Source organism: Phyllobates terribilis, unplaced genomic scaffold (assembly GCF_046119375.1).
Source record: "Phyllobates terribilis strain yellow unplaced genomic scaffold, ASM4611937v1 Scaffold_1__5_contigs__length_1240528914, whole genome shotgun sequence".
NCBI classification, from domain to species: Eukaryota; Metazoa; Chordata; class Amphibia; order Anura; family Dendrobatidae; genus Phyllobates; species Phyllobates terribilis.
This window is the reverse complement of record NW_027362761.1, coordinates 1,096,622,018-1,096,635,840: the sequence shown is the minus strand read 5'-3', so window position 1 is coordinate 1,096,635,840 and position 13,823 is coordinate 1,096,622,018. Positions and strand designations below refer to the sequence as shown.

The window sequence follows — 13,823 nt, the reverse complement described above, 5'->3', positions numbered from 1 at the left end:
GGAGCTTCCTGCGGGAGAAATGCAAAATCTCCCGAGGTCAACACGCTGCCGCCTTGCTCTCTGCCGGGTGAAGGGTCTGAACCGGGTTCAGTAGATGCGTGGACTTGCTCCCCAGAGGCGTCCATGTCTGCCTCTGTTGATTGCCAAGCTCCGACTGCAATGGCCGCCCCTTGTTGCTTTTCTTCTTCCTCCTCTTTCGGGGCGGTTCCTGGGCGGAATGCTGACAGGCCCGCCTTCGTTCAGCCCATTCGATTTGACGGGCATTACCCCGCAGACAGTCTCTGATGGAAGGGGCAGTCCACATTTTTGGCACCAAGCGGGAGCCCAGCCCACGATGGGAGGCGTTCAAAGACAGTCTTTTCACAGCATTATGGCGCCTGTTCTTCTTGGGCGGGCCCAATTTTAAGTGTAAAACAACAGTTCAAGGTGTAAGGCACACAGTACCTGGTAGCAATGGGTACTTCTTCCTTTGCTGCGGGCACGCGATCCTGCCGACTACGCCAGGTTGTGATGTCCTCATTCTCGAAAGAGCCCCTTTTGAATTTACCCTCGGTGATGGGGGACTCTGTGTCGGGTCCTGAGACGAAGAGATGGAGTGCAGCCGTGGCCCGGACCCGACCCATGCTCATGGCCGTCACATGAAAAGGAAGATGTTGTGGGCTCATCCGGGTTGAGTGGCTTATTTAACGACTACGCCACCCGTGGTGCCTGGTGAGGGGTCACCAGCGCCGCTGCAGTCCGCCGAGGCCTGGTGTCATGGCGGCCTAAGTTCTCACTGCTCCCCACAGGTGGAGCAAGGCCTCGGGGCAGAGGGACAGAAGGATGGGGGCGAGTAGTAGAGGAAGAATGGAGGCCGCGTAGTGCGGCGTGGCGCAGGAATAACAGTCCGGAGGCCATAGGGGTGAACTTTCAAGGCTTTACTCACATAGCTGGCAAAGGAAGGTGATTCCCTGCTCCCCGCGGAGTCCTGCGGTCACCAGGGACGGGGGTCCGACAACCTCCGAGTAAGTCGAGCATTCAGTCGGGACCCTACACCAGAGTGTTCCTGAACTACAGACCGAATCCTTTCTTGTCCGTGTGTGTGCAAATAGGCCGGGACTCCCTCTGAACTCCTCTCAGAACAAGGGCACACATATAGGTTTTTTAAAATAAAATAAAAAATCGAGGACGCTTTAAAAAAAATTTACGGACAGGGCTGAAAAGTGCCCTACTTTTACGGACTGTCCTGGAATTTCTGGACGGTTGACAACCCTGGCTGGGAGTTGTAGTTTTGCAGCGTCTGGACTCTTGCAGGTTATTGACCTCCGCTCTAGGTAATAGGTTATAGCAGTAACCTTATATAATAACATGAGGAGCTCAGAAGAAAATCACAGGAAATCAGGGAGGGATTTGCTTTTCAGGGAGGAGAATCTGAGCTGTTGAAGAGGAAACACGATGAGGAAAAAGGCAAATAACTCACACAGCAAATCACAGCAGCGCAAGTAATGCAGAAACCGAAACTACAATTTGAGGTCCGTCTCCTCACAAAGACCCTGGACTGCCAAGATTTAACCATGTGAGAACCAAAGGAAACCTCATCATCCAGGTACAGGTGGCAGAGGTGACATAACTAGTAGATAGCACTTCTCTTTTCTTTATATTGTGATGAATTTTCAGGCAGCCGTAGGATGCTGCTAGGAAGTTTCCAGCTCCCACTTTATGTAGTTTGTCAGGTGCTGGAAACAAAACATTTTTGATTTTCTTATTTTGTGTTAGAGGATTTTCCAAGTAGCTACATTTTCTTACATATTAATGCGTTTGGTCAGAACTTTTTTTTATTGATGGTCTATCCATCAAAATCTGATTAGTGGGTGTTCGACACCCGGCACTGCCACCAATCAGCTGTTACTGGAGCCGGCCGGAAGTTCTTGGATATAGCTAATATTACTATAGTGGCCACGGCGGGGTTCTAAAGATCCCCCCTTTTGATCTGAATCGGGGTGGATCTGCAGTATCCAGTCGCAGCCATAAAAGAAATGACAAATCTGTTGTGTTCTGGCAGCATCTGAAAAGTTCTGGTTGGCAGTGGCACCAGTAACAGCTTATCAGCAGGGATGTGGGGTTTTGCACCCCCAAAAATTTGGTATTGATGGCCATCAATAAAAAAATAGAGGTCAACCCCTTTAAGTTTCTTTTTCATAAGAAGATAAACTATAAAAACTGACCTGATTCTTTATGGAAATCAAATTTAGGGCCAATCCGATAAAAAAATCGGATTGCACTCCGACCAATGTTAATCTATGAATTACAGCTCATCAGCAATTTTTTTCTCAGCTGAAATTGGACTGAGAAAAAAATCGCACCATGCTGCGATTTGCCATATATATCAGACGAGTCTCGCCAAAGCAAGTCAATGGGTGTGAGAAAAAAAACGGACGGCATACGGACCATCCGTATGCCATCCGATTTTTACGGATACATTACCATTTTGTAGCATAGAACACTGTAAATGGTCCTGTAAATGACCGTAGAATAATAGCTGCAGAGAAAAAAAACGTATTGTATACGGATGTCATACAGATGCTAGGTGTGAAAAATCGCATTGTCCTCTCATGAAAAACATATGACACTCGTCCGATTTTTCGGTCCAGATATCGGAACATTTTTTCACACATATGGGTATGAGCCCTTATTGTAACTGCAGTTGTGCAAAATGGAAAGAGGAAGCTTTTACCTCTGTTTTACACTTTACAGAAGCCAGTGTCCAAAGAATATATCACCTCTCAAGTATAACAGGACATACCTAACTGTCGTTAACAAGTAATGGGTTAAGTTATTTATCGTCAGCCCAAGAGGTTGGGTCTGGAGAGTCCACTAGGACTATGGGAACAGTCAGGTGGACTGAGGAACCAGTGGCAGGTGATGGTGGTGAATTTAAACCTACTGGAGGCAGGAGATGGCTCCTGTATAGACGCTGGTAGGATACCTATGGGCTAGCAGAGATTGCAGGGAGGTCTGGTTGCCCTCTGGCTTTGAGACATGGCCTGAAGATACAGCCGTGATCACTGGACCATGTGGAGTAGACGGTAGGAGGGGTAGCCTTGCTAGTCACAAAGAGTAAGTCACCAGCTAGGTCACCCCACTAACTGTTTCATGGTGTTTAATAAATCTGGTGCATCTGTAGACTGACTGTCTAGTCTAAGTTTACACCACCTATCATTTGGCATACTCTATGCCAAAAAATTGCACCAAAACTTTCAAACCGCAGCTCTTTTCAGCAAAGGCCATGTCTCCTTGTCAGACAACAGGCCGAAAGTATGTAAAGCACATTATAAATATTGAGCAAGCCATAAAAGGCTATTTTTTTTGAGGAAATTAAACTAGAATTGTAAAGCATTTAGCTTGACATATATGCCCCATTGTGTGCCAGTGTTTTAATAGAACTACTTAAATTGTCCACATACAGTAGATTGCCTGCATGTCACGACACTGTTCTTGGATAGCCCAGGGCTAGGGGCTCTTTCCCTATCCCGTCCTAGCTATCCGTGCTCCCCGGATTACTTATAAAGGTGAAGACGCTGGGGCCACGTGCCTTGCTGGGCTTCTAACTCAGTCCTTATCTGTCCCATCCCCCACCATGGGAAGCGTAGAGTAGTTGTGTATAAGTATTCACCAACCAGACTAACAAGGGCAGACGTACAGGGATAAATGAAAATATCAATCATACAAATATGCACTCATAAACAACAGAGTGGAACACCGGGAATGATAGAAAGGAAAAAAACAAACAGGAGAGGATGAGGATTTCCACACAGACAAATCACCAAGCAACAGTCTTTAGAACAACACTCCAAACGCCTCTTCAAACAACCAACACCTCCAACTCCAGAAGCAGGCAGTATGAAACTAACACTGGCAATCCCAGATTGCCAGAGGCGAGTATATATCGTTAAGGGGAGTGGCCAATACTGAACAGCTGAGATCATCAAAGCAGGAAAGTTTCAGAAGCTCTCAACTGAACAGTTTAACCCCTGCACTTCTAGAAGAAACCTGTACTGTTTAACATGATGGTGAAGTGCTTCTAATCAGTGCAGGAGTACGTTAAATCAGACACTGCAGTCTTCTGGCTCCTCTCTGTCGTGGCAAACCCGTGACACTGTATTTAGCAATCACTAGAGTTAGTTTAAGAGCTCTGCTTGTATATTGATTTTAGATGGGTTGTCCACCTTTGGCAACTATTTTCTTTTTATACTTAAGTGCACTTTGGGCTTTCAATTGTTTTTGCAATTGGGTTTCATGAAAATGTTGCACCGGTCATTGGTTGCAGAATGAGTTAACTGAGAATCAGTCAGTGAGCTCATTCTGACAGTAGAGTTTGTAGCTTTTTTATCTGTCTTTTTCTGAACTCAAATTGGCTAATTTACTATATGACCACAGACCACATCAGAGTTGAATGTGTAGGAAACAAAGGAGCCTCTAAAAGCCAAAAAAGGTGCAACATTTTTAATGAAACCCAATTGGAAAAATGATTTTTAGCCCAAAATACCTACATTTAAGTAAGAAAAAAAATGTCCTCGAAGGAATAATGAAGTTGCAGTCAGAGAGAATCCTACCATCTTAAGAAGACTCTTCACCTCCCCTGACATATCTATTTTAGTACATAATTCCATATAAGATGGAAATACAATACTGGGGCATCTCTTTTAACTCAGCAATTTGTTGTTCCTCTGATATTCCAAACTAAATATTACCGAGTAAATGGACAACATGGTGCTATCAGTTGGGGGGTGGGGGTGTCACTGCACACTCTCACACTGTCCAATCAGTTTTGACAGTGTAGGGATTTGGTAGCACCTAGTTGTCACTTTATTCATAAATTTCTAGGAATAACAGAGGAACTGCACAGCTTTAAGTAATGAAAAATTATACTCCCCACCCCTAAAATTTTTATGTCACGGGGAATGCAATTATTTAATAAAATAGACATGTCAGGAATGGTGACAGTTCCAAATTATTTGGCACATTTATTTTTACCTAAAAAAGGCCTAGTATATGTTCCCTTAGCCAAGTACAGAACAGTTTACATTTTAAGGTAAAATAGTTTTTTAGGTAAAAGATTATTTAGCCAAGAACAGTGGTGGGCATATTATAAAAAAAAACTATTGTTCCAACGATAGCATAGAGAAATGGCTTAAATAGAGCAGAAACTCCCAGGAATAAAGCCGTCACATTGTAGATTCAATCTGATCTCCCAGAAGAATGGGAACAGATTTGTGTTTAGGTTTGTGCGAGATTATTCAGTATAACTTCTTTTTATGCACTGAAACACCTGCATAGTCTAGGCTTAGGTGTCCTAATCAGTGACTGACAGCCTTCCCTGTATAAGGTATGCACACATTAATAACTGTCAATCACTGATTAGGACCGCCCCCTTGACACCTAAACTCCAAATATGCAGGAATTCCATATCTGTCATTTGTAAGTATCTGTAATTTGCAGCTTTTAGTAACTACCTGAGCCACGCTCTGGTGCAGCTGGTACACTTCAGCTTGACACATGAACATAATCCTTAACTTTCAGTATCCAATAAGGAAGTAAATCTGTCATTTTCTTTGTATTAAAAATGCAAATAAAACTCCCGGGGGAAAAACCCTGGGATATTCCCTGCAGTCAGCAAGTGATCTTTTACATCTCTTCCCAGGCAATTGAAAGCTCTATATCAGAAACACGGAGCTCTGATCACAGTGAAGAATAATTAGGAAATTAATCATTATAATCTCAGGGCATCTGCTAGGGAATTATGTAGACAAGGCAAGAAAGTCTCCTTCCCCACAACTATCAAGTAAAGCTATAACCGCACAACAAGTGCCAAACCATGTAATATATGTCACACCATCAACACAAAAAGCAATATAAAAGTGCATCACAGACACACTCAAATACACAGTCAGGGACACCAATAAAAACACCAACATGCTGAATAATATTGCTATACAATGACCATATAGTGACCGGTTACTACTTCTTCACAGGCATGAGTATTATCATTCTGCAAACTACATAGGAGAGTATAGAGAGTTGTTCACTTTCATTTTTTCCCCTTCCCTTCATAATGCCTTTTCCTGAAGATTAGTTCCATACTTGGAGAAGTTCAGGTAGTTCTTTTATTAACGCATTTCAGGTTCAGACCAATACTGAAAAGCGTCAATAAAAAACTTCCTGAAGTTCTAGAAGAGTGTGGAACTAATCTTCTTCTACGGCAGCGCGGTCAGTCTGATATGTCTGTACTTCGATCATTTATTGTTGTACATTCAGAAGAAGAAGCTCTTCCTTCTGCAGCAGCTAATTACAGCACAGCATTTATTGGACTTGTACAAGTCTTCACACCCTATTCCCATGTACCTCAGTTATCCTATGTGCGCTTGTCTCTTTTCTGTTTTTCCTGAGGATTGCTGATCATTCTGCTTAGACATCTTTGACCCTTCACTTCTGCTGCCCATTGCAACCCTCTATTACAACACAAATGCAGACCCCTGAATTAAAACAATAAAAGCCAAAATGTAAAACACAAGTGACCACTGCAGGTTCAGCTTTTGTTGTCTAATGATGAAAGTTCTCCTTAATTGATTGTCATTTTTTTAGGCTCTCCTTGTTGTATGGCAACATTAGTTTCATATTATATCCATTAAACTGATATACAGGGTGGGCCATTTATATGGATACACCTAAATTAAATGGGAATGGTTGGTGATATCAACTTCCTGTTTGTGGCACATTAGTATATGGGAGGGGGAAAACTTTTCCAGATGGGTGGTGACCATGGTGGCCATTTTGAAGTCAGCCATTTTGGATCCAACTTTATTTTTTTCAATGGGAAGAGGGTCATGTGACAACAAACTTATTGAGAATTCCATAAGAAAAACAATGGTGTGCTTGGTTTTAATGTAACTTTATTCTTTCATGAGTTTTTTACACGTTTATGACCACTTATAAAATGTGTTCAAACTGCTGCCCATTGTGTTGGATTGTCAATGCAACCCTCTTCTCCCACTCTTGATACACTGATAGCAACACCGCAGAAGAAATGCTAGCACAGGCTTCCAGTATCCGTTGTTTCAGATGCTGCACATCTCGTATCTTCACAGCATAGACAATAGCCTTCAGATGACCCCAAAGATAAAAGTCTAAGGGGGTCAGATCGGGAGACCTTGGTGGCCATTCAACTGGCCCACGATGACCAATCCACTTTCCAGGAAACTGTTCATGTAGGAATGCTCGGACCTGACACCCATAATGTGGTGGTGCACCATCTTGTTGGAAAAACTCAGGGAACGTGCCATCTTCAGTGCATAAAGAGGGCAACACATCATCATGTAGCAATTTCAGATATCCAGTGGCATTGAGGTTTCCACTGATGAAGAATGGCCCCACTATCTTTGTACCCCATATACCACACCATAACATCAAGATACGAGATGTGCAGCATCTGAAACAACGGATACTGGAAGCCTGTGCTGGCATTTCTTCTGCGGTGTTGCTATCAGTGTGTCAAGAGTGGGAGAAGAGGGTTGCATTGACAATGGGCAGCACTTTGAACACATTTTATAAGTGGTCATAAACTTGTAAAAAAACTCATGAAAGAATAAAGTTACGTTAAAACCAAGTACACCATTGTTTTTCTTATGAAATTCTGAATAAGTTTGATGTGTCACATGACCCTCTTCCCATTGAAAAAAATAAAATTGGATCCAAAATGTCCGACTTCAAAATGATCGCCATGGTCACCACCCATCTGGAAAAGGTTTTCCCCTCTATATATACTAATGTGCCACAAATAGGAAGCTGATATAACCAACCATTCCCATTTAATTTAGGTGTATCCATATAAATGGCCCACCCTGTATTAAACTTTATAACTAAACTTTGCGATAGATCGTGACATATTAAAATGTCAAAGCAAAGTTTGCTACATCCGTACATGGATTAGTAGAAACCTATGATGGGTGTTCATGTACTGCCACATCCAAAAAGAGGGTGAGACACATATTACATGGAAGGAGAAGCAACGTATTTCATCATTTCTGCTTTTTTTTTTTTTACAGATTCTTAGTGTGAAGAAAATCTTCATCATGTCAGATTCACATCTTATATTGTGGCTGAAGTTAATTCTGCTACATGCATTGATGGTCAGTATCACTGGAGAACACGCTCAAAATTTGCCTGATAAACTTTCTGTTCTTGTCACAAAGTTGGATTTAAGTCATCGTAATATTACTAGATTCCAACCACGTACATTTCAGCCATATCCCAACTTACATATTTTGGATCTCTCTTATAATGAACTTGAAGACTTGGACTTCTCTGTTTTCCAACTTCAAACTGTTCTACAAAAGTTGGACATCTCACACAATAAGCTGCGGACTATGAATTGCAGCTCCCTACATCATATCAAAGGTGTTACCCATCTAAACATATCCTACAATTACTTTGAAACCACATTCCTATGCAAAGAATTTGCCTCCTTAACGAAATTAAGACATCTTGGATTGAGTGCAACGAAGATAGAACGATCTGATTTCTTGAATATTGCACACCAAGAACTGCAAACTGTATTTTTGGGGATTGAACATCTGCAGCAATATGAAGCTGGTAGCCTCCAGTCGTTACATACAAAAAAATTACATGTGGTTTTACCGCAGACATTGACAGACTCAACTCATCTAATATACGATGACTTTAACATTTCTGCAACTCTGGAAATCTCCAATATAATATGTGAGGAACCTTGTTCTCATACGGTTTTACAAATATATTCAGTGATCCAGAAATCCAAGGTGTCCAAGCTAATTCTCAGCGATATCACAATGCCTTGGTATGAAATGGCCCTAATTCTGCAAATCTCTTGGCGTTCAACAGTTGAACATCTGTCCATCTGTAGGTTTACACTCATAAAAGAGTTTGATTATCAGAAGTTTGATTTTTCAGTAGGTTCACTTAAGTCTTTATCGTTTGAAAATATTTTTCCACAAGTCTTTCTTTACGGTTCCGAGGAACATCCCATAAAAATATTTTCAGAAATGTTTGTAGAGAACCTTACTATATCTACTGCAGAAATGTCACACTTTTACTGTCCTCCATCGCCTAGCATTTTACGGTCCCTAATACTAGCCAATAACAAACTCACAGATGTGATTTTTGAAAAGTGTCAGACTATCGCTAATATTCAGCTTCTTAATTTACAAAATAATATATTAGAAAGACTATCACATGTAACCTCAATGACCTCCACAATGAAATCTCTACAGCATTTAGATGTCAGCGGTAATAGACTATACTCTGAATTCAATAACGATTGTGACTGGTCACCAAGTCTCCTCATTCTGAACCTTTCTAGAAACAAGCTTACAGATTCCGTCTTTAATTGTCTACCTACCTATCTTGAGGTACTTGATCTTTCCAACAACCAATTATCAAGTGTCGGCAAAGAGGTTCACCATTTAATAGCTTTAAAGGAGCTATACTTGTCATCAAACCAACTAAGCAACATGCCTGACTGCAGTTACTTAAGTAAAAACTTAATATACCTGACCATTGATGAAAACTTAATATATTCCCCATCCAAGGAACAACTTACAAAATGCCAAAATGTTAAGCAGATAGTTCTCGGCAAAAATAAATATCGATGTAACTGCGAATTACGAGAATTCATTAGCAGTGCAGAAATCTTACATGAAAACCTTGAAGGATGGCCTCAGTCTTATATGTGTGAGTATCCACAAGAACTCAGAGGAGTTATGCTTAAGAATTTCCACCCTTCTGAAATATCTTGCAATATAATCATTTTAGTAGGCCTCATTGTTGGCACCATGGCGGTCCTCCTGATCTTTATGCTTTTTCTATGCAAATATTTTGACTTGCCTTGGTACATTAGAATGATTTTCCAATGGCTTCGAAGGAAGTACAGGATAAAAAATGTTTACAATGATGAAGCCATAATGGGCAAACGTTTTCACGCATTCATCTCATACAGTCAAGAAGACTACGAATGGGTAAAAAAATTATTGATTCCAAACCTGGAAAAAGGTGATAACTCCCTAAAAATCTGCCACCATGAAAGAGATTTTATCCCAGGCAAATCTATCGTGGATAATATCATCAACTGCATCGAAAAAAGTTTCAAGTCCATCTTCGTACTCTCTCCAAATTTCATTCAAAGTGAATGGTGCCATTATGAACTGTATTTTGCCCAGCACTCACTATTTGGCAAGAATTCTGATAATTTAATTCTTGTTTTATTAGATCCAATACCTCAGTACCTTATTCCAAACAAATATAGTAAATTAAAAGCTATCATGAAACAAAGAACTTACATGGAGTGGCCAAAGGATAAACGCAAACATGGACTATTTTGGGCAAATCTCAGAGAAGCCATCCAAACAAATATTCCTTTGGAGGATGAAGAAACATTTGTACTAAATTGAGTATATTATGAGAAACCTGCAGTATTAGTACGTACAGTGTTATACAAGATGGGGTGCAACAACAAATGTAAGGATCTGTCTGCATATAGATTCTAAGTGGTGATTAGTTGTGAAGTTTTGACATCTTCAGGTTGTAAGTGGCAAGAAAACTTTACATAAACTTAAAAATAAACCTTGCAAGAATATGTCCACACTTGATACAGTATATCTATATAGTGTTATGTATATGTAGTATAACTTACTGCCTCACAATTCTTGCCAGCTAATTCACATCTCAATGCCCACTGCAATGTAAGGTTTTTGATTTATCACAAATAGAATAAGTGGACCTGTAACATGGAGGCATGACTAAAAAATGGGCATTAATGATGGATAAATGGTCTACCCTATACGGGGGTGGATCTGCAGTACCCGGCCACAGCCACTATAGGAATGGTGGAGCTGCTGTGTTCTGACAGCATCAGGGAACTTCCAGCCGGCACCGGTAACAGTTGATCGGTGAGTGAGCTAGATATTGCATCCCAACCGATCAGATAAGGATGGCCTATCCTGAGGATAGGTCATCAATAAAAAAGAAGTGGCCAACCTCTTTAATAGAAACAATTTGTTATGGCTGAAGACCGTAGCATAGACATCAGAAGAGAACCTTTAGTGAGTGAGATAGCACATTGGACAAGGGTTAAAGAAAACCTTGTCAGGTCCCCTAGCCCTTTTAAACTGCCTTAATGATCTTTTAGCTTTTTATAAAGTTGGTCCAGTAATGTTTTTATAGTTTTATGGAATTGCACATAACTGAGAAAAATAAACTTTTATAAAGCACCTTGGATTAGGCTAATAAACCAGGACTAGTATGGAGAGGCGATTACTCACTGAAACTAGGCCAGTTTCAGTAGGTGCAGTCCCCGGACATGATTGTCAGTCCCTGCACTGTCGATGTCTTTGAAGTTTGCCCTCCCGGCACCTCTCTTCCCCTGTTGCAGTTTTGCTCTGTAATGGACTATTAGTAGAGCTGTAAGAGGGGAAGAAACGTGTCAGGAGGAGAGTAAACTGTGAAGAGTGCAAGGACCCTCAGTCATGGTCAAGGGGCATGACAGCAGCTAATGTAGTGCCATTTACAGCGGGAGAGTGAAATGTATGAACTGTAAAATCCTCTGCTTTCATTATTCTTGTGCCACCAATTAAATGCTGCACTTGAGCAGCTAACAATGCAGAGGATGATAAGCGCTTCCATTCAACAGCGAATACATTGAACTCTGGGAACTGAAGGGGCCTCCTGAAAACTTGTTGTAGGGGCCTACAGAGGTTGTCCTGCTGCTGAATTGGGGATTGAAACAAATAAAGAAAATTAAATTCATTACTGTTTTCTTTGTCTTTAATCTATACAAATTCAACTCCCTGGGCATCTCCTCTGTTCTGTCTTTATGAGCTACGAACAATCTTTATGACTATTTCTCATATATTATTCGGCCTTGACGATCTAGAAAGTGTAAAAATGAGATTCATAAAAAATAAACACTAGTGACTAATCCTTGGTAGAATTTGCTGTCTCCAAAACACAACCATAACTTGTCAATGCTCATCACAATATGGGGAACTCACTTATTTAAATATGTTAAAGGAGATATGTCATCAAAGTCCAGTGACTTTACTACTAACCAAAAGGCACAAAATGTTGTGTGGTTAGCTAATTAGAGCAATAAAACAATACACTGGACACATAATCAGGACCAGCGTACTCGTGAGCGGAGCTCTCCATTGCCCCCCCCCCCCCCGCACTCCTTATAGAATCCTAGAATGTTAGAGTTGGTGGGGACCTCCAGGGTCATCGTGTCCAACCCCCTGCTCAATGCAGGATTCACTAAACCATCTCAGACAGATGTCAGTCCAGACTTAGGTGGAGACTTAGAAGATGGAAACTATAGTTTTGAGAAAAATAAATAATCCTACTATTCCAAAGTACTATAACCATTTGATTTAAGATCTCACAGTCTTCTGGTACACCGCACTGTTCCATTTCTTGCTCACCCTCTCCGGTTCCGGTACTGAGTCCATGTCACTGCTCCCAGTGTCTGATATTGTTTCCAGTGCTGAAGACATCAGCTCTGCAGCCAATAACTGAGCTCAGCGGCTCTGCCCAAGTAAATGGCACAAACTGCTCAGAGCTGCTGAGCTCAGGTATTGTCTGCAGAGCTGATGATTCGACGTGACGTCAACCATGGACCTGGGGAAGGTGAGTAAGGATGAGTTTGCTTTTTGAAACAGGAGCCAGTGAGTGACCATGACATTCCACGCCAGTCTAAGCATATAATAGTGCTCCACATTAAAGTGTTAACTTTCAGAAAAGTGGTGGAAAGGGTGATTGACACCAGCTATGGGCTTGGTAACAAATAAGTTTTACAATAAATATATAATGCCTCTCCTTTCACTTCTTTGTTATCACTGACACAAGCAAAATTCAAGCAAAAAGCAGAAGTTGATTATTCCTGTGACAATGTTTTCTGAGTCACTGTTAAAATAAGAGCGATTGTGTGTAATAGAGAGGAATTGTCTCTGCTCCGGACTTTTGTCCCAATGACAAAACAATTCTGCATTGTGCTGTTCCTCTGTTATTCCTCTTAAATATTTATGACTAACTTGACAACTGGGTGTTCCCATTCCTCTTGTCAAAGAGGTGTGTCCCTGCAAAGTCTGCCACTGGCAGCACTGATTGGACACTGTCAGACACACCCCCAACTGGTAATACCCAGTTATTAATTGAAACTTTTTGGAGAAATGACAGAGAAGTGGCACAGAGCTAAAAGAAACCCCGCTGCAGAACTTATTTCACAACGCATTCAAATATTTAATAGAGATGAGCATATCAGTTCAAGGCAAATATAATTTGCATCTAATTTTACAGAAAAAAATGGATTCTCCATAATCTCAACTTTTTGTGATTCACCTCGTGCATATTCAGCAAAATGGCAGCTGGCTGGACACATTTCTCTGATTTACAGAGAGCTGGGAAAAGAGTGAATAAGATAAAGCCAATACTCTAAACACCACTCACCTGTCTCACCACCACAACTCACCCCGTCCAATCCTCCGTGCAGCTTCATCTGGCCTCTTATTCTGACTCCATAACTAGGCTGCAAGTGTGGTGCGCTTTGAGACATGGTTTCTAGGTAGTCTCAATGTACCTGTACTCACACGAAGTCACTTCCTCAGATAGCTTGACTCGACTGTAGGAGGCTCATATGAAGATTCCAGAAGAAAGTTTATTTTCAAGCTGAATTCTTGTAGTTACAAGTTACATACAGTAAATGAGGAAGAAAGATGAGGAAGAAGGGAGGGATTACTGAAATCAGAGCAACATCAGAGCTA

The 13,823-nt window shown here is 41.2% G+C and overlaps 1 protein-coding gene across 1 annotated transcript; it reads left to right on the top strand.

Moving 5' to 3' along the window:
- The first annotated feature begins 1,404 nt into the window (after positions 1–1,404).
- On the top strand, positions 1,405–10,665 carry LOC141161311 (toll-like receptor 1). The gene is made up of 2 exons (XM_073646125.1): positions 1,405–1,585; positions 8,082–10,665. The coding sequence occupies exon 2, from the start codon at positions 8,109–8,111 to the stop codon at positions 10,458–10,460; it is 2,352 nt and encodes a 783-aa protein (XP_073502226.1). The 5' UTR covers positions 1,405–1,585; positions 8,082–8,108; the 3' UTR covers positions 10,461–10,665.
- The last annotated feature ends 3,158 nt before the right edge of the window (positions 10,666–13,823 follow it).

Bases quoted from the DNA above. Each gene is read 5' to 3' on its own strand.
- LOC141161311 (XM_073646125.1), top strand. From the start codon at position 8,109: ATGTCAGATTCACATCTTATATTGTGGCTGAAGTTAATTCTGCTACAT.